This window comes from Corvus cornix, chromosome 2 (genome assembly GCF_000738735.6).
Source record: "Corvus cornix cornix isolate S_Up_H32 chromosome 2, ASM73873v5, whole genome shotgun sequence".
In the NCBI taxonomy this organism is placed as follows: Eukaryota; Metazoa; Chordata; class Aves; order Passeriformes; family Corvidae; genus Corvus; species Corvus cornix.
The window spans coordinates 133,389,312-133,410,770 of NC_046333.1; the positions used below are offsets into that span (position 1 = coordinate 133,389,312).

General features: G+C 39.4%; 1 protein-coding gene across 7 annotated transcripts in view; it reads left to right on the forward strand.

Moving 5' to 3' along the window:
* Nucleotides 1–21,459, forward strand: part of GRHL2 (grainyhead like transcription factor 2) — a 68,243-nt gene that overhangs the window by 3,685 nt on the left and 43,099 nt on the right. For 2 of the 7 annotated variants that reach the window (XM_039549016.1, XM_019289311.3), the window contains exons 2-6: nt 9,119–9,308; nt 12,237–12,304; nt 13,860–14,244; nt 16,727–16,779; nt 20,004–20,160. In XM_039549016.1, coding sequence (XP_039404950.1) covers nt 9,119–9,308; nt 12,237–12,304; nt 13,860–14,244; nt 16,727–16,779; nt 20,004–20,160 — 853 coding nt within the window. Of the gene's footprint in view, nt 1–1,760; nt 3,949–9,118; nt 9,309–12,236; nt 12,305–13,859; nt 14,245–16,726; nt 16,780–20,003; nt 20,161–21,459 lie in introns of those variants that run through there. The other 5 variants (XM_019289309.3, XM_019289308.3, XM_019289306.3 and 2 more) reach the window with 5 other exon arrangements.

Below are 21,459 nucleotides of genomic sequence, written 5' to 3' on the forward strand. Positions count from 1 at the left end.
ATAGGGTGGGGAGGAAGGAGCATCCCTTTTGCAGGGTGAAAAGATGATTCTAGGGTACACTTCTGAATTTATAGGCTAAAGTTTTTCTTTTGTAGTATACAAAAAATGATCACCACGGAACTCCAGTCGTGGCTCCGGTGCATTAGTGGAGTGAATCAGTGAGCTCACTACTTGTGAGACTTCACTGGGTTTTAGAAATTGACAGTACTTCTGTGAATGAGGAGCAGCAGTTGTACAACCATTTGAGATCTGTCTTGTAAATGCCACAGTTTGCCCCTGCTGCTCCTGGGGTTGTGTCAAGTCCTGGGTGGGCTGGGACGGCAGTTGCAGGAAGGGCAGGCTCGTGGCAGGCCCCAGCACGCCGGCCACCGCCGTGGCTCTGCCGGCTGCCTGACTGCCCCCCCCGTCAGGCTCCCAACAGCCCAGGCTGTGCAGAGATACTCAGGACACCAGGTAGCTGGAGCATGCTGATACTGCCCACATAAAGGAGGGCTTGGGGCAGCCTGGGTCTGCAGTGGAGCATGTGCTTGTAGGTAAATAACTGAGTGGAGAGCGAGCCCGTAGGTGGGAATGGGTTCAGACCTGTTTCCACGTGTCAGTGGAGGCATGTTCACATCCAGCTTGCTGTTTGGTAGTATCTGTTGCAGAAGTTGATCTTGGGCTCTTCACAGAGTAATTTTGATTTATTGCCTTCATAATATTTAACTTGAGCATCTAGTACTGTAACACACAAAGGGGGTTTGTCATTTACAATGTCATTCTCTGTATTGTTCTTATTTTTTTCTTTGAGGTCCAAACACATTTCCCATCAGCAGATATTGAGTAGCAATTAGGTGACAATTCACTCAATTTTTATTTTTTTCTCCACAGCCCATTGTGTGAATAGGGCATCCAATGAGATTAATTTTCCAAACTCATCTGGATTACTCATCTGGGAATGAATGGAGAAACAGGAATTAGATGTGTTAATTTCTTCACTTTTCAAATGTCAGACATACTGTCACAGATGTTCCCTAGAAAACCATTTCTGTGCAAGAAAGGTGGAAAATCAGTGTCCAGAACCTCATAGAACTTGCAACCATAAGCTTACCTAAGAGCAGGAAGAGTATCAAATGGTTAGGTCTTGCTGTTTACACTGCTGTCTCTTTGGTGCTGGAGTCTGAGACCAGACTGAAGATCAAAGCCGAAGAGGAGGGAGGGGATTTTCCCAGGTCACTTTAACTTGATTGTAATGATCATATAACCTCTTCCCTGTGGAAAGGTTAGCAGGGACATCATCGTCCTTGTTTTGTCTGGGACATCTGAAGGGGAAATGATATTACACCAGTTGACATTTGTTGTCAAACACTTTCACAAATACTAATCTAGTGCAGTGGCTACCTTCAATATTTTTATTTTATTAGGAAGCAGCCAATTAAGCTTCCCTTTTTTGTACACACACAGAATAGCACTTTCAAATGCTGATCTAGAAATTATTCCTGGGATGAATCTTTATTAGCTTTTTAATCAGTGATTGGGACAGTATTAGCTAGTTAAGAGAAGTAATTATTTCAGACATCTTAGTATACAGGGATACTGTTCTGTTCTTCTACAGTGTTAATGTCATAAAAAAGACAGTGTTACAAAATTACAAAATATTTAACCGAGGAAACCATATTAAGTACATGCGAACTGTGAAGTCAAATATTGCAATGTATCTATAGCTTGAGAGTATGTCTCAAACATCAAAGATTACATATATACGTTTCTTTTATATAAATATTTATCTATTTATAGCTATATATTTATATAAATAGATTTGTTAGCTTGACTAATTTGGGGAGGGAATGGTTTATTCCATAATAATGTATTTTAGTAGTTCTGTAAAGTATATTTTTGGGTTTGTGTGCTTTTAAAAAATATTTGTGGGAAATCTTGACTCCCAGGTTTGCTTGTTGAATTCATGTTTTCCTTCTGACTCTGTAAAAGATTTAATATCCTGAAAAAACAGCAATCAATGCTATCAGTGCAGTAACTATTCCATTTACATTAACTCTGTGGAAGCAGTGAATGAACAAGGACCATGGGACCAAGGGTCAGGTTAAATTGCAGGAGGTCTGGGCAGCCTTGTCATGACCTGTTTTTAATTTTAAAGCCTGCTTCTAGCTGCTTCAAGTCAGCTAAAACAACCTTGGGTGCTATGCACATTCAAAGTACGCTTCTTAGGAAAACAGCATGGCCTGCTATGAAGCTGCTAAATAGTTGCTAATTCGGATCCACTCTGTCAGCTCCGGCAGAAATGCTGTGAGCTTCAGGTTTTCCTGATTTTTTGAGATGTCAGTGATTTTTTTACAAATGTGCTGAAACCTGCTCTTTTTTTGCGACTCCGTTTTTCTTGGTTTAAAGAAAAGGCAACAGGCTTAGTACACAAGTAACAAAAGGTTGTCTGGTAGAAATAATACTTAATTACAAGTGAAACAAAAAAAAAAGTCTGAAATCATAGGTATAAAAAGTCTGTCTCAGGGTAAGTAATTGCCTTCTTGAACTAGTCCTCAGTAGGCATTTATTGTATGTATTTAATCCTTGTGTCAGATTTCTTTTTCATACTTTCGTTTTGACATAGTTAATATTTTTTTGTCAATGTTAATGAATCACCTGTTTGTTTTAATCTCTTTATCACTATTGTGTGCTTAAGTTATTTTGGTTCAGAGTAAAAACAAACAAAACTTATACTAGGCATCTAATTGTTAAACTAGTCTGTTTTGCCATTCACTGTTGCTATTCTTAATATATTATTTTACTTCCTCTCAGAGTGTTTAGTAACAATAATTTCTTTTAATAATTTCACATGTGTAATCTTGTTCAGATTTGTCTTGTGCTCAAAAAGTATAATTGTCCCAAAATTGCAAGAGTCCCAAACTTGCACTCATTAGAAGGCAAAATGACTCAGTCTCTTTAATGGGCGTTTTTTCCTTGGTATGGACTCCTGGCTGGGCCAGAGGGCATCTTACCTTTTTGTTTCCTGGTGGTCTAAATGCTTTGATTTTTTTCCTTCACTCTCGATTCATTTGTATATTTATATAGTCACTGAATTGGGTTAAGTACATTTTGGAGACCTGTTGTGCTTCTGGGAATGGTGTGATTGTTACCATTCACACCATTCCCAGACAAAAATGCTGGGACACATGGGCCATAATTTTCCTGTTCGTTAAATGTTTATGCTCCTTTGTAGTTTTAACGGAACCCTATTATCTAATTGAAACAACAGTGTTGCAGACTATTTAATTATAGCTTTGTCAATAAATCCTGATGGGTCTCAAGTTTTTTTAAACTAAATAAATCAAAACTTGCAATGAACCACACAAATTGTTGGGGTTTTTTGGTGGTATTTTGTTTGTTTTGTTTTTAACTTGATGTCTAGGCAAAGTAGTATTCTGAAGGTAACAAATTTGGGCCAAAACTAACATTAGAATCTTTCAAACAATTGGTTTCAAGCACTAGGACTAAGTTTGATGTATACCTCTCTGTAATGAGCACAGGCAGAAATTTATGATCTGGAATCTGAACTTTAACTTACGCAGCTTCTGTGGGATCTGTCCTGCGTTTTAAATGGTCACAGTTCTTCACTTTGTGCCTGTGAATTCATATGTATGTGCATTAGTTTTAAGACAAATTGCATGAACATCTGTTCTAGATCTGTTTTATAGTTGTCTTATAGCTGAACTGAGATTTGTGTAAGTGTAAAATAAACTTACAGAGGCTTTTAGGGCTACTGAAATGTTTGTAAATGATCATAATCTGCCCTCCTTAGCTGTGTCAAAACTGAAGTAGGAACTTCTGCTCTCTTTTCCGGTTCTTGGATGCATCTGGAGCATGCTCCTGTACCTTTTGTCACACCAAATGAAACATGGGTGTTGTCTACAAGTTCAACATTTCTTTGACTTTGCACTGGAGGCAGGATGCAACATGGTGTGTGGTGCATGTCTGTGTGCAACAGAAGTGGTCCCTTTGGGTAGCATCTTGTTTTTGAATTTGTGTGTCTCCCAGTATTTCTAGATTGGGGACAGTTGCCCTGTTCACCTTCTTATCATGCAACTAACAAGGAGCTTGTGATAAATATCCTATGGCCTTGATGTGCTGGGCTGGGAACGAAGGTGATGTGAGTCTGTCTTGCCTTTTCCAGTTATTTGACTAGTGCTGAAATTTCTGGATGCTTTGTAACAGCTCTATGGGCCAAAGCCTTGTATCCCTTCTCTTGAAGGGACATTTTGCAGAGGATGTGCGCAGAAGTGCCTGGTGCTCTTATCTCACCTGTGTAAGAATGGGCAGGCTCAGGCCTGGGCTGAAACCTGGGAATTGGAACTTCTCCCAATCTCCTGCCTCACACATATCACTTGTGTGTTCCCATCTGGCACCTCTGCAGGGAGGGGAAGGTCCTCATGCATTGTCATGGGGTGAAGAAGTCTGCAGGTATACTCATGGAGCAGCTTGGTTGTAACCTTTTTTTTTTTTCTTTTTCTTTTTTTAAGAACAAATGCAATGTCAAAATACCTTGTAGTTAAAAAACGGAAGTGCCTGGGCTGGATGCCCACCTTGGCAGCCTAAACAATCTGCTTTGGATTTCAGGATTGAATTTCCTGGGCAAGGCAAAAGATGTGGGGCAGGTAGGAAGAAGCTTTCTTTCCCACTAGTGCCATCCTGATCCCACTGGATCAGGATGGAATGCTGAGCATATGATGGAGCGGGATGCAGATGTACTTGATGCAGCATGGCTGCATCAGTCTGCTTTATGTTCAATGGCAGATATAGCTGAGAAGTTGAGGGCTGCTTGAACTTTGCAAATTCAAGAGAAAGCTTTTGAGCATCAAAATTGGTTTTGAGAGACTGGCAGGCAGGACACCTAGTTCCTGAATAAAATGGAAGTTCTGATCCCCAAGCCTTTTATCACTGTTCGTGAGTGTGTTAATGGGCAATTCTGATTCATTGTAAACTCATTCGCAAATTGCATCGAGTTGGGTGAGAATTTGCCTGTAGAAGGATTTTGTAGCCCCGAGGGCTGGCTGTTGTATGCTCATTATCTTTAATCCGAGGAAGAGCTTGAAAGGCTGGCCCTTTCAATTTAGCTGATTTATTGATGTTAAGTACAATGTACCTCTCCAGGTTACGTTGTTGTACTGCAGTAATTGAAATGAAACAAAGTTTTGGACATCTTTGTTTATACACTACACTTGGTTTTATAAAATTCCATAATCTTAATTTTAAAAAAGTTAAAAAAAAAGTCACCATAACTGCTGTTAATCTGGAAAATTTTATGTATGTCTTATGAGAATACACAAATCACGTCAGACGGTATGAACAGGAAAATCTCTACTAAGCAGTGGGGAGAAAAAAAGATTTTACAAAATAAAGGCTATCTGAAGTTTAGTCTTGACATAAATGCTCAAGTGTCAGAACAATCTAGCTCCTAGATAGACCATTCCCCAGAAAATACCTTTCGTTCTCTCACACTTATTACTGTTTGACATAAAACAGTGGAAACATTTTACATTCATGCGGAGCTAAAGTGATATCTTGAAAGGAAACATTTACTTTTTTAGACACAAAGTATCCTGAATTCTTCAGCTTTTCCCCATGATAAAATGATGGTGTGCTTGTACAAGTGCATCCCTCACAGCTGTGTTCTGGTTAGCACACATCCTGACTTCCAGATAGAGGGGTGGTGGGCTGGCCCGGGTGAGGAATGGGCACAGCAGGGGTTACTCTTGTTCTCTGGTCTTTAGCAGGTTTTTAGATGTGACTGGGGCTACAGCGGGTATTTGCTGGTGTTGGTGGTCAGGTTGAGTGGAAGTCTTGCAATCTTGGCCTATCTTTCTTCCTTAAGTGTGTGGTTCTTGGTGGATGTAGTCACTGATGGATTTGCAGCTTTTGATAAGATCCGTAGATCTATGGATCTGCTAATTGCAGGCTCCAAATAGGGCTTTTCTTTCAGCTGGGATGGTCAGAGCAGCTCTACAGTGGGATTGCTGTTACTCGTAGTTGTTACCCTTTGTGTTCCACATGGCCCAGGTGCCACCAGAGTCGCTCTCCTCCCAAGCAGCTGTCAACAGTTGCACAGCTGGAACAGCTGGGGTTGCCCTGGCATGGAAGGATGACTGGCAAGACCAGGGGAACTTATCGGTGTAGAGCCTCACTTAAGATGTTGGGTTTTCTTGGCATATATTAAAATATAATATATTTATCTCCTCTGGTTATGGAGGACTTTTCTACCCCTCTGTCACATTTAGCTGAAATCTTCCAGGACGTTCAGCAGTTGTGCAAAAATGAAAGGGAATGTGTGTGCATACACAAGTCTCATTTCTTCAGAGAAACTCTCCCTCTCATCCAAACGACCTTATTTAATAGAGAAGTTTTCTTTAAGTGAGCCCAATTGTTTTGGCTGACTGCTTTGGCTATAGTCTTTGAAATGATTGACTATGTTAAATCATGATAATTAGCTCTGACCATTAACCTCCCACAGAGCTGATTACAGGGATAGGGGTGATGAGGAAGTTTTTTATTTTTCTTAGTGCTATTGTTTCAGTCTGTTTGCAGAGTAAACACAATGAGTGTGTCAGTTGATTACGCTTCAGACCATCTCTCAAGGCAGAGGAGACAGATAATTTGTTTTCAAATGTGAAAACCTGAGTTTTAGAAAAAACATCCTCTGGAGAGATGTTGGGAAGGCTCTAGGTCTATGCACCTGTGCCTTTCCAACCATCTCAACTGTCCGCTTACTGAGTTGCTGTTTCTAGAGCATTTGCTTTGGCTTTTCCCCAACACAATCATATATGCATGTCTGAGAGACTGCACTCTGGTCATTGCTTTAAGATCATCTTGACTAAGTTAGAGCAGCAGAGACTGACTCCTCCCCTCCAGCATTTTCACAGACAAGCACAGCCCAAGTCTTAGAAGGTGTGTTTTTAAAGGGATCTTGCTGTTTGACTGTAGTGCTCATGAATCAGTTATGACTGTCACACGGCTGTGAGTGCTCTGAGCAACAAAAGGCACTTATTGGTTGTAAGGGAAGATTGCTACAGGAAGGAGGACGAGCGGGAATTTGTGCATTGCAGTGGGCAGCTGCCCATACGGTGAAACAGCCCGGATTTAGCTGAAGGGGAGCTTTGTTGAGGAAAGGAGAATCTTTGCTTGGAATGATTGCCTCTGAGCCAGGGAGAATTGACTGCTCCAGAGTGGAAAAAGGCACTCAGCTACCTCTGGCACAAACAACAGGGCTGTTGCAAATCTGATTTGAGCTGCTAACAATAAGGTATTGAAAAGGCAAGCGGATCTAGCAGTTCTCTCTGTATTCCTTAGGCTCCTAATTTGTGCTCACCTTCACTTGCTGGAGCAAACCTGTAACAACACAAATGTATATGTGGAAACAAGAGGAACAAAAATCTTCAGCAAAAGGCCAGGCAGAAAGGTCCTCAAAAAAAATTTTTTTTTTTTTCAAAAAATCCAGTTATTTTATATGAAAGAAAAATAGAACCATTACTGTAGTTGGCTGTATTTTCTGATACAAAGCTATGAAATGCCCTCTTTCCCCACAGAGCTCATAAAATTGTGCTGTGCACCAGATGGATTATTTTGTTTTCCATTAAATAGAGAAACTGGTAAACAGTGCTCTGTACCATAGAGATTATAATCTCCACCATTCCCCTCCTCTTCCTTAAACACTGGAGCACGCACTTTGCAGGTTGGACTTGCACCACAGTGGAGTTCTGGCGAAGCCCCAGCCTTTGGTCCCTGCAGCTTGGGGGCCAGGCAAGGCATGCTCCTGGCATCCGAGAGCATTTACTGCATGGGTTCAGTTGTGCTTTTATCAAATCCTATTTCTGAAAACAAATAAAAGTCTTGTTTGCACAGTTTAAATGCCACTCTCTGTGCAACAGCAGCAGTTCGTTGGATTAGATCTGTGGAGCTGGCACCGGTGCAGATAGGGCAGAGCAGAAAGAGGAGACTGACTACTGAACTGGCTTTTATGTAGAAGATAGCAAAAAGTGTTTTATGAAGGTCACCAGGAATAACTACTAGTTTTACCAGTTAAGTTGGTATATTTAATTATTCTGCCATCTCTGCAGCTTTCAAGTTTAGGTGTAATGTGTTAAAAGTTTCATTGTGATCCTTGTAACCTGAGCCACAATTCTTGACAGTGCTCTTGTAACACCTATGAAGCAGCACACCCCTCACACCAGTATTTCCCTTGCCTAATCTGTTTGCCTACTATCTTATGTAATAGTACTGCAACTTTTTTTTTTTATGTAGTTCTTTTATCAGTAAGTTTATTGAACGGTTTGCAAAAGCAGGTGCTATTATCATTTATGTTTCCATTATACTGGAAATTTCAGCCATAGCTGTGGTGCAGCAGCTTCTCACACAGTATACACGGGCAGTGGTCAGTCTGTGCCACTTTCAGGGTGGAGGAAACTGCTTTGCTGCAAATCCCATTCACTAATGCTCTTGTGTGTGTTACCATAGGTCTATAACTAGATGCGGTGAGTGATAAAGTGTGAATTGAGACCAAATATGTTGACTTCTGTTCCATCCACTGGACTTACTGCTTATGTCCTGCTACAGAAAACTGCTCTGAAATTACTGGCAAGTTGCATTCTAAAAGCAGAGAATAGCTCAATTTTAAGGTGTACCCACTTAATAAATACTGAACTATACTCTGTTTAGGTGAAGCCTAGATTAGTATTAGATGCTTTTTCTTGTTTTTAATTCATGTTTTATGTCAGTTAAATGTTGGATTTTTTTTTTTCCCCCTAATCAAGTGTATATGTAGCAAAAATATTGGGGCCAAATGTTTTCATATTGTTGCTTCATTTTTTTTCCCAATAATTTTAAAATATTTTGGTAGCTCTATCTGTATAATAGTAAAAATACATTTGAATTACTATCACAAGATCTGCACGCATTTCAATCTTTAAGTACTGAAGATACCTAATACTGATAAATATTTATGTCACCAAGTGTAATACAGAGATGCTTGCTTGATGTAATCATATAACTTTAATTGAGCTATTTGATGTTCTTTACCGTGCCTTGTGAATAAAGTAATCCCTTCTGGATCACAATTTTATTCTTCCTGTCTATGCAGTAACAAGCGACTTGTGGCCTTAGTGCCAAATGACACTTCATTCAACACCAGACGAGCCTACACCAGTGAAGATGAAGCCTGGAAGTCGTATTTGGAGAATCCCCTAACAGCAGCTACCAAGGCTATGATGAGCATAAATGGTGATGAGGACAGTGCTGCTGCTCTTGGCCTATTGTATGACTATTATAAAGTAGGTAACTCTGTCATTATCCCTCCCTGCTGCACTAGCAGGGACCACTCTGAGTCATCAAAAGAGCTAGTTTTCAAAGACAGAAGTCACTGCATCTTGTTTTCTCTCTAATATTTCCATCAAGCACCCATTCCATTATAGCAAGCCTGTCTGAAACAGTTTTGATGTGTATTTAGTTCTGGAGGGAGAAAAACAATATCAGAATTCCCATATTAAGTTTTCTATCATGTTTTCTTTTTGAGTGTAGTGTTCTTCCTCTTCCTTTGCAAGAACATTGGGTGATACTTGAAATATTCTTTAAAAAGTATAAAAGGGGAGGCCTTGTCCATCTGTAGGTTTGTCTGCTTTTCTGTTTCATTCCACACATGTTTTAGTTTGCTCTTTAACTGGAGTATCTCTCATCTGACAGTTTCCCATGTTATTTTTGTTTGTATAATGATAGCAGTAGGCTGTATACAAACATACAGTGAGGTCTAGCCCTTGCACTGGAAGTTTGCAGGACAGAAATGGAGCTGGACACAGAGCCAGAGATCTAAGTCAATTTACAGGCAAGGCACTGACACAGTTTCAATTTGTCATGTTCTAAACCCAGGGCTTTACATAACATTTTGATAACATCTTTTATTTATATATATATTTTTTTTTTTTATAGTGTTTAGGTAAAGCTGTGTTTGAGATTTTTGCTGAAATCAGAAGAGAGTCCTACAGGATGCATCTCTGTGTAATGTCACTCTGAAACCCATGCTGACCTGTTGGTACTCTGCAAACAGAATGAGTGTTGCTTCCCAAGCACTAGAGTATGAAATAGTTACAGTGAAATGAACAATCTCCATACCCCTGAAGTCAGCTATGGCTGCCTTGGACAGATGATCTTCTGTGAAAGCCAGCACAGCAATGCCAAGTCCCGTTGTAATTAATGAAGAAGTAACAGGAATGGAAATTAAAAGCCTTTGCTTTTAGTATTTATTAGTACAAATGCTTTTAAAGAATGGACTCCTTTTAATCTCTGACATTGAGTGTTCAGGAGAAGGGGTTGTAGGCAAGATCCCATATACCAACCTTATGGTTAAATATTATTTTAATTGCTTTGCTGATTATATTTCAAGAGATGTTCCTTGCTTCTGTGTGTTGTTGTCAGTAGAGAAGACTTCCCAGTGAGAAAAAGAAAAAAGGTCCTTTTCTCTGCTTGACATAGTTACCACAGTGCCAGAGTCTGTGAAATTAAGATGGATTCATAAAATTCAGGATGTGTATGAGCATCTGGATTATTGGCTTCTGTCTTAGTAGTATCTTTCTATACAGCAATTCATTAATCTGATGGATTTTTATAATAAAACCAGAAAATAACTATCTCAAAACCATGTTCTAAAAGACATGTCTGTTCCTTGTTCCAGGCAGTTGCAAAAGACTTGGGGTTCAGATGGAATAAGGTGGGATTAACATTTCAAAGCCATTTCCAGCATTCAGTCGTAACTATTTTTGTCTTAAATAGGGAAGAAATGATAACTGCTGTTGATACTCCCAAACAGGAACTTAAAACTTAACCACTGTGCTGTAATGTTGGAAGTATGGAAGATTTCCAGCACACCAGACTCTTGAATTGTCCTTATTTATTATCTGGCTCATTTGTTCTGACATGCTGGATAATATTTTTGAAGGACTTTTTCCAGTTAATAGGAATTATTTGAATTTAACTGTTTAGGTTTTTTTAACTTTTCTCTTTTATTGTAGTGATATTTACCTAAACACAGACCCTCATTCAGAGATAAATATATAATCTTAAAAGGGGAATCAACATATGTAAACTGTGGCTTTTATCCCAGCTCAAAACTATATGAAGGAGGTTTTTTAACCAGCAGGATGCTTAATAGGGAAAGGGGATGTCCCTAAATGAAAGAGAGGCTCTGGCTAGAACTCTCTGACTCTGCTGCTGTCTTGCAGATAGTTGATGTTATCATTGGCTACTGTAGTGCACTCTAATACTGTTTTTTCTCTAAAGTCAGATAATTTTCTGGTATTTCTTTAAAATATTTAAAGGCAAAAAGCATGGCTTTAGCTCATTCTTAGGTCTATTCTTGCTCTTTAATCCTGAGTTAATTGCTGTGATGGAGTGGATTTGTCTTCTTGTGCAAAAGATAGAAGTTCTAGCTGCCAAATTGCTGGTTCAGCAGGGAAAGAAGAATATGGTCATGGCAGCACCTTTGCCCTTGGTGATTTCATATCTGTGCTGGTGTCAGGAAACCGGTATGTGGGAATACAAATCTTTTAAGTCACTTGGTGTCAATTCTGAGTCTGTCAAGGGGCCAGACTTGACTGGGTTTTTACTTCTCGTAGCTGTTGATGTAATCAGCAAAGCAGAAGTCAGTGTTTCTGATGATATACCAGCATGTCCTGACCTGTCCCCATACTAGGAGAGAAAGATCCACAAACTTTCCCTAGGTAGGAGTCCTACACTCTCCAGGCTGCTCTCTAACAGGAGGGCTTACCTGGTGCTTATGGTTTAATTGAAAAGCCTTTTTTGTCTGAGCTAAAATGGTCTCAGTGCAGAGCTCACCAAAGCATCGTATCTTCCTTCTCATCTTTTTTTTTTAAGTGAAAAGTGTGCGTGTGTTTTTGGAATAATATGAGCTTTGATTTTGAGATAGCTTGGCCTAGCTTGATATTCAAAAGATAGAACATAAATAAGAGGGCTTTGCTCCTGACTGGTGTGCCCAAGAACTAGAAAAGAAAACAATTCCTACATTTTTTCTCTTTGGAACTTTTCTTTCTGTTCACAATCAGTCTCCCAAAGAAAAATAACTCCTGGCATCTGCGACCTAGACAACACTGATAGAGTTACATTTTTCTAGTTGTTGCAGTAGAGCAGTCTGAAGCTGCAAATGCCTGACAGTTGCATTTACCTGACCCCATGCCTGGTGTTGTTCTCAGGTTCCCAGAGATAAAAGGCTGTTGTCTGTTAACAAAGTGAGTGATAATCAAGAAGACCAAGATAAAAGGTACGGTATTATTCAAAATCATACACCCAGCTACTGAAAGTGTTGATCAGTTGTGAACTGAAGGAACTGTGATAGCCTGAGGGGTTTATGGTTTTCTTTCAAAAGCTGAAAGAATGAAAGCTGTTTTGGGACGCACATTTTACTCCTTTTTTACTTTTAATTTATTAGAAAAAATTGATAGTATTCTCAAACATGCAGTTTGCAAAGTAGCAGAGTTTCGCTCTCTGTTTGTATTTGGTGGTGTTGTTTTGCTGCTGCTGCTGAGATTAGTAAAATCAGATTATATTGACAGTTGGCTATTGGCTGTTTTTCTTTGTTTTCTTGTTGTAGGGCAAAAAGTGAGTAGTTTGACCTCAGTAACCTCATTTATAGAGTCTTATTTAACATAACTTAGGGTCTGCCCAGCAAATAAAGTATCTCTCTTAAAATTATTTGCTTAGAATGTTTTTCTCGCTCCTCTCAGATTTCAGCTTTTCTCTGTAGGCTAAAAGTGACTTGAGTCAAAAGAAGCTGCCTCCTACTATTAAGACTTGCAAACAATAAAGAGTGCATATTTTTGTAGAAAGAATGAAGTTTTTACATACTGGAAGGTATCTCCGTATAAAATTATGATGCAGATGAGCCACACAAGGTTTATTTCAATGTAGCTAATTTGTGACAGCCTTAGATGGTCTCCACCAGCTGCTCACAAGGTGAGTGTTTCAATAGGTAGTAGTATAAATTTACTGTTTCAAAATAGGCTATGAAATTTTTTTTGAGGGATAGTTTTTCTTCTACAAACACCAGAGAAATTCCTAAATTGAGTGTGATTGACAAAACTGGCCTTCAGTGGAAAGCCAGGAGAGAGGAACTGTAGTGTCAGAGCATTTTTCCTGGTTGAAAACAAAGCAATGTTATATCTACTAAAAGTTTTATGAGTTAACAATTTTATGTCAGTGCACTACTATCAGCAATCAGATTGCTTTCAACAGCAACTGTGGGTAAATGTGGGAATGCTGCTGAGGTTACCTTGCAGCCACTATAGTTACTGATCTACTCTGCTACAATGGGATTCCTGGGTTTGCTCTTTTAAAAGAGCATTGGTACCAGAGTTAAGCAAACAGTAGTGGCCTGTCAGCAGCCTGAAAGAACATGCCATCAGCGTATGATTTTTGCTGTTGATATTCTGCCTATTTCATGTGCAAAATATCTACTGTGAGTAATCCATACCTTACCTTACACTTTATTCTTATTTTGTCTAAAGGCTGTTGCACTGCTGGATTGATTTTTGCATCCAAATTATAAGCTAAGGCAAGAGCAACCCTGGATACCCAGAATTTATTGCAACAAGTCAAATCAAATGTGTTCTCTTTCCCCATTTGTTAAAGAGCACTGGACCTCTCTGCTTGCCTCACAACTTCTTTTGCCTAGTATTTGTTAATGTATTACTTTTTATGGCAGTGGCTTATCAGAACTGAAAAATCTCCTTCCCTGACATCTAAGACCGTTAAACTATTTAAGGAGGAGATTTCCTCTCTCAGGACAGTTCATAACATTTTTTGGTTTTGTCTCACAGAAATTGTCTTAATACCACGGAAGCTCAGAATAACTTGAGTGGGGGAGAGAACCGTGTGCAAGTCCTGAAGACAGTGCCAGTTAATCTCTCCTTGAACCAAGATCCTTTGGAGTCGTCCAAAAGGGAATACAACACAAATGTGTCTGGAAGCTCAACGCCCATCACAGGGACCGCAGTGACTGTGGTTAAAGCAGAAGAATTCACCCCTGTTTTTATGACCCCACAAACACACTATGCAAGAGGAGAAAACGAGGAACACCGAGGGGTTATCTTTGAACCATATGAAGTGTCCAACATTGCTCCCCACACAAATTATCTCAAAGATGACCAGCGCAGTACTCCTGACAGTACCTACAGTGACACCTTCAAAGATGGAGGAACAGAAGTAAGTTTTTCACCTCAAATTAGCATCTAAGAACTCAATAAAAAGCTGTAAACAAGATTAGGGTATTTGAGCTTGTAAACAAGATAAGGAGATTTGAACTGTCCACAAGAGCCATTAGAAGAACAGTGATGCTTGTTCAACAAATTAATTTCTACTCCTTGCTGTATTCCTGTCAGGCTGTGCTCTGATTATAGGGGAGCATCATGAGGCATTTCAGAAGACAATTTTAAAGATGTTTATTGAAAATTCTGAGAATAATAAATATTGATTTTTGTCTTTGGAGATATTGTGTCAAGTAGAAGATAGTTGTCATTCTGAAAGAAGGTTTATTTACCATTAACAAGATCTGCCTTCAGACCTCTTTGTAACAGTAAGAAATAGGGACCACTTTGTAACAGGGAAATTCTAGATGTTCTTTTGGAAGCGCAAATGAGTAGCAACAGCCTCTGCTGCTGGATAAACCCCAGTAATTTATTCAGAAGCTGTTTGTTGCACTAAGCTCTATTCTGCAACACAGGCAAGTGAGAAAAAGTGGCAGAATTAGACTAATAGAGTGGATAGAGAATTCAAGAGGCAAAGAACAACAGCATGTATATGTACAGGAATGAAGAGAAGAAAGATAAGGAGAGCTCTGTCTAACTATTTTACAGTTTTACTGAGTCAAAGAAATTTTACAGTCAGCTTTAGTATGGTCAGTACCCTCTGGCTGCTTTTGCCTGCTGCAGAATAATGCAAACAAGCTGGAAATGTGGAAAGGTAAAGATTATTTAAAGTTGACAGTACTCTGCAAATAATTAGAGATATTAGATGGTACAGCTCCCTTAGGGTTTTTCTCCTCCCAACTCCACAAAATTGTAAACATAGCAAGAGTATAAGGCAGCTACATTAAGGCTGAGCTGCCCTGATTGAGTGTATGAGAAATTTACTGTGTGTTTGTGGACATGTATTATAGAAAAATAAATTTTCTCCCTGAGCAGCACAGATCCAGGATGTCTGGAGGTGAAATCTGTTTTCAGATATACAACACGTGTAGGTCAACTAAATGAATAAATAATGAAGACATCTAGCTTCCCATTGTAAAATCAGTAGGATCGAACCTTGGATTGGAGACGCTGCTCTGCATTATCAAATCACATTATTTCAGCTATTTTCAATTGTTACTGGTAAATGGCTCTTCTGGTACCATTCTCATGGCTTTCCCTGGGGTGCTGTAGCAGAGTGATTCCATTACACTGATTTTTTCTGGGACATGCTGCTGAGAGGTTCCCAAACAGTTCATCTGTTCTGTGCAGAGAGCTGTCAAACATCCAAACTTGTTAAATTTGGACGTAAAAAGGAACTTGACATCTATATGTTGGCTTTGCATCCCAAATTCTGTGTTATAGTAATTTTGTGAAAATGGTAATATATTGTTACATGTTTTTAAAATTATTGGTTAATAACAGGGTGCACTACTTGTCATCTAGGCTTTCTGTGCAGTCTGTGGAGAAAGAATCAGTTCAAATCTGCTTGCCAAAAGTAGGCGGAGTGGTTTTCTAGGTGCACTGACTCCCCTCCATCTCCACCTCCCCTATTAACTCTACAGGGGACACTAAACAATTAACTTTAGGTCCCCAGCCATAGTTGTTAGGTGGGGCGTGTGCCACTGTTGGTGTCCTTCTAACCCCAACTGTTCACATGCATGTGGCATGGGAGCAGGAAGAGCTTTGCCACCATGCTGCAGCCTCACTCAGCACTGAGCCTGTCCCTTTGTTTTTTCTCAACTGCCCAAACCCCAGGATGTGCTTTGCCTGGCTGTGCTCTGACTGCTTCTCCAGCTACTGTTGTTTAGGCACAGCTTGATGCAGCAGGTGTGGGGAGACCATAAGGTAAAATGTCAAAACATACCAAAAGAAACTTAGGCTAAATTAGTATTTAGAAGTAGGAATGCAGCAGTTCTTACTAGTTTTCCTAAGTGCTTGCAAAGTATTTCCTAAGTGGTAGTGAGAATGACTGGGCTTGGATTTGCTCTAGTACTTAGAAGCATTATAAATACATATTTAGAAATGGTTTCAAAACATTTGTGGAGTGACTTAGTTGGTTATACTGAAGGAGTGCTGAGTTTTTATAGATCACTGTGGTAGTGAACACTTTGGTCAATCACGTGCTGTATTCTTTGGATACAATTTTAACAATTATATGAATATACCGTTCTCATCTCTTTCATTTTCTTGATTAGCTGTGCTTAGTTTGTTAGTTCTTTATAGTGTAAACAAATTATTTGAGGTTAGGTAAGTAAATTGAGTGTTTTTTACAATGACAACTTCTAACCTTCATATAAAATGCAACTAGCATATTAATATTCACTCGAGTTTTTAGGTATTTTGAGTTTTAATTTGTTGATGGTTTCTTTTGCGTTGTCTTTAGATAAACATAGTTACACTTTTTTTGGTATTTGCCTTTTGATTGTATCAAACAGTGTTTAATTGGTCTTATTTTTCAGAAGTATCGGAGTGTGTCAGTGGGGGCTGAAGAATATATTTATGAACAAACAAGGTATGGCATAAGCTTTGCAATGTGTTCACTGGCATCAGGCAGGAATGTACTGAGGAGTAGCTGCCTGTGTCCTCTTCCTACCCTTCCTTTCTTCACCCAGGGGTACCTGCAGGGCTCCCTTGGTGCTGCCAAGCACCAGTCTCCTCTTATTCTCTTGCTCATGTTAGCTCTTGGATTTGGCCAGTTTATATCTTCACCTATTGCCTTTGCTCAGCATTGTTTTAAATTATTAACTCCTCTGAAGCCTTCCTGAGATACTCAAGATGAAAACTGTTGAGAGGTTCCCCAGATAAAAGAGCATAGCTTTGACAGCCAGGTCATGAAAAATCTTTTCAGGATGGCAGAATGCACAAGTCAAATGTCCAGTTGAAAAGCTTCAAGAAAAAGCTTCAAAAATTGAAGTTTGAAAAGAATACTGTTCTTCCTAAGCACAGAAAAATGTGTATGTAGCATGGGCAAACACTGCAGAATCCCTTTATCTAGTAAAGACTAGATAAAGGGACTAAAGTTTTTAAAGCTGATGCTTCATTTCATGCTTGGGAATGGTTCTGTTTATATCTGAGAGATTACTCTCACTTTAGAAACAGGAACATGCCTACGTAGTTTTCGTGGATTAGGCAAATGACTGCGACTGTGGCGAAGGTTCCTTACAGCTTGATATTTTTTCTGAAGAATGTTAAAACAATCATTAACTGCAGTGAGCTCAGAACTGAGTCATTATATAGGCAGAAGGTATGAAACAGATATTTAGCAAAGGCTGCTCACTTACTACACTGAACATTTGTAAAATTGAATCCTGAAGCATTGGTGGTGTTAACAATTCTCACACATTTAAGTATTTTGTGCTATGGTCCAGGTCACGTTAAGAATGAAACTTTTGAATGTACATTAAGAAAACTCCCAGAAAAGATGTATTTAGTTTACCTGGAAGTGGAAGGCTCAGAAATAAGAATTTCAGATTGAAAAAAGAAGTGGTGAATATGAAAGTAGTCAGAAGTCTGCTAGAAGATCCCTTAGTGACTACGCAGGGGTTTAGTTGAGACTCATGGTGAGGTTCAGAATAGTATGATAATAATACAAGTGACTGCAATAAGTTTTAAGAGTGAGAGTAATCCTTCTGGTCTAGGCCATGCTTTGATTGCCCACTGGAAACAAGAAGAAAACTCTCAAATGGTACTGCAGAGAGGCTCCAAAACTGGCCAAGTGCAATGTGTCTGGGATTTACATTTTTTGACTGAAACATACAGAATGCCAGGAAACAGAAGACCAGCCTGTGGCAGATTGTAGGCAGTTCTGTTAAGGCATTGTGTGTGTCTGACTTTGATCATTCCTCGTTAGTTCTTCTGCCTGGTTTGAGGTTTTAAGGCACATCTCCCAGGGCACTCAGTGTGCTTTGATGTGTCATGAAGTGGTCTTGAGCACACAACCTGCAGTCCCTTTGTGTGACACTAAATCAAGGCTGTGCCCCTACCTGTAATGGGTGGTCTATCCGTAGGACAAGTGGTGCAGCAGGGTGGATGCTGGGTCTGCAGCACTGGTGGTGTAGCTCTTCCAGTCCACTCAGACAGGTCCACACTTGCCAGTGGTGGCAGTGCCTCTGTTCCCCTTGCACATGGGACGGAGGGGCTGGGCCAGCACACGCCACAGCGAAGGGGATGACGTGCCTTTGTGCTGCCTTCCCTCTGCATGCAAGAGTCTTCATGGTGGCAGCAGCTGATGGTGTGGAAGCACCAGTGCTGTCATCGGTGGGTTGGATAGGTATAGATGAGTGTTTGCTTTTTATCTTAGTTTTGCTTTGATTTGTAACTTTTAAGCAACTAGAAAAATGGCTGGATTTCAATTTATAAGCTAAGAAACACTTAGATGTTGTCTTCATTTGATTGAATGATTGCTACTAAACTGAATAATTGATACTAAACTATCTGAAACTTCTTTTGGATGGAAAGACTGGATCTGTTGGGTTTTTCTACCTTTTCTTCAAGTGGGGATTTAAATGTAATTATTATTTATGTATTTTGTTGTAGGTTTTTTCCCCCTTGGATAGTTAAAATATTTTTTGTTTTCCCTTTATTTCTATATTGCTATGGCAGTACTATGATGATCCAGAGTATTTTCTTGAATTATAAAGTCAAGGATACACTGTTGTTTTGGACCAACATATATCCTCCTTTTTGTTCTGCTCCAGCACTGCTTAAATACTTTGCTGAATTAGGACCTTTGTGAAAATACTTCCACCGTATCTCCAGTTCATGAGGACTCCTTGCTTTAAGGTTCCTGTGCAGTTTGAAAAAAGATTTGGTGTTTTTTATTTTGTTGGTTTGTTGTTTTTTTTTTTTTTTTTGCAAGATCAACATTATTTTCATTTAAGAGAATGTGAGGAGCTGCAGGCATCATTTTTAGTGGATTATTGTTCAAGCCCATTACTGGAGGAGGTGGCTGAAGAGGCTCAGCTAACAGTTCACTAGTTAATGGTGCCTTAACTTTTCATGGTTTGGGAACTGCTTTGAAATTGGAAAGTTCTTCTGTGAAAGGAGGGTCTTTTTAAGATCTAAAATTTCAACACAAGAGCAAACTGTTTTTCCCTGATATTTTTCTAAAGGGAGATTACTTGATTGAAGATAGAGCTAAATGTAGGCACTTCATTCAGTCTGACTAATTTTGAAAAGAAAGCTTATGAAAACCTTGATTTGCATGTTGTCTTTAAACAAATAAACTTATTGTCCCTTCTCTTTATATTCCTTCTTTGAACTGTGCTGAAAGTAGCAGTTGGACTTTCCGTTCTCTGTGTCCGTCTTTTGCAACACATTTTATTCTGGTTGGGAATTTTTAAAAATTATTATTTATTTATTTCTCTTTCTGCAACACTTCTAAGTTTAAATGTCTGTGGAGCTGATGATTTCTTTCAAATCATACTGAATCCCCTTCTGATAGTTGGCACTGTCATTGTGGGGTACAGAGTCTTATACTTCATAATGGTTCCTTTCAGAGGAAGTACTGATCTAGCCTTGGATCCAAGAGACTTACAGTCCAGATAGTTTTATGCTTGATTGTGGGACCTGATGAAGCCGAAAAAAGAAAACTGCAATTTTAAATTGCCATGTGACATTTTCCTGGAATTTTGTTATTAGCTTCTTATGCCTTATACAATGCAATAATTGCATAATAAAAGAGAAAAGGAGAAAGTGATATGGATTTTGTGCATATTTCTCTCCTTGTCTTTTCAGCAGCACTTTTCAGTATACGCTAGAAGCTACCAAGTCTCTGCGTCAAAAGCAAGGGGAAGGACCCATGACCTACTTGAACAAAGGACAGTTCTACGCCATCACCTTGAGTGAGACGGGTGACAACAAATGCTTCCGGCACCCCATCAGCAAAGTCAGGGTATAGTCCCATTTCTTTCCTAGGTGGGAATGGAGCTCTGCAGATTGATGTGGTTGTGGTTGATTGGCTTTTAATTTTTTTTTTTTTTTCTTGGGGGAAGGACAGAGCAAGCTTATTCTCATGCTCACTGTAAAGGTGGGAGAGAACCCTATTGATGGTGGTAACAAATGTTTTGCTGTCCAGTTTTTTCAGAGTGTGATCTTATGAGTTAATGATATACATATCTGCCTCAGTTTATGGTTTGGCAGAATGGTGATTACACAGATACTACACTTGACACTGGTGAACTTATTGCTATGATTAAAGCAAAGAAGTCCAAGATCTGCCACACCTACTGTGTAGTCCATCTTCACTCACTGGTGCACTTCATAAGCTGCTTTCCAATGCATTTCAGAGAAAATGTGAAAAGTTGAATCCATCCTTTGTGACATAAATTGTAAATTATTTTCATTGTGTGTGAGCTTTCACTTGATATTCACCCAGAAGTGTAATAAAATGAATGATTTGCATTTTAGATTCTATGTGTAGAACTGTAGTTTGTGTACTCAGCAACATCTACCTGGTGAATAGGCCTCCTGATTTCCTTGGTAATATTTTTGAGTTAACAAATCCTAACCCAGTAACCTTGGAATGAACAATGAGCCCTGTAAATTTTACCCTGAAGCTGGCAGAGCTGCATATGTATGAGGCTGCAAAAGTGTTTGCATCCAAATACAAGAAGTACTTCAAAAAATGTTGTGACTTTAGTCGAAGGAACCAATGAAAGTCAATGTGAGCAGAGAAGGAGACAACAACCTGTATGCCACTATCATACATTAAGTTTAGAGAGACTCTTCATAAACAGAAGCAATGATTTGGAAACCTGAATTAGCAGTTAATTTTTAGCCTGGTTTCCTGAGGATACAAGGCTGTTGGCTGAATCTGATGTGAGACTGCTCTGTTGCTACACAATGTCTTTCCCTGCCACCCGTTACTTCCCATTTTGTGCTTCCAGCTCTAGCAATTGTAGAGCTGAAACTGGAGTCAGGAGCTCACTGGTCTGACTGAAAACCAGTCCTCATATGCCTGGTTTAGTGCACTGCCACATGAGTTTTGAAGCTGTGGCAGCAGAAGGGTGGAAATTACAAAGGAGAGTTGAGACCACATCCTTCTGGAGGATGTAGTTGACAGAAGATTGTGAAACCATGTGCAACTTTCCACAATCATGTTCTGTTTGCCAGGGCCCTACTCAAGTGACTGTTGAATTTATTGCCAGTTCCATCCAAAGCAAATAGAGGGGCAAGAGGTTTTGATGGTATT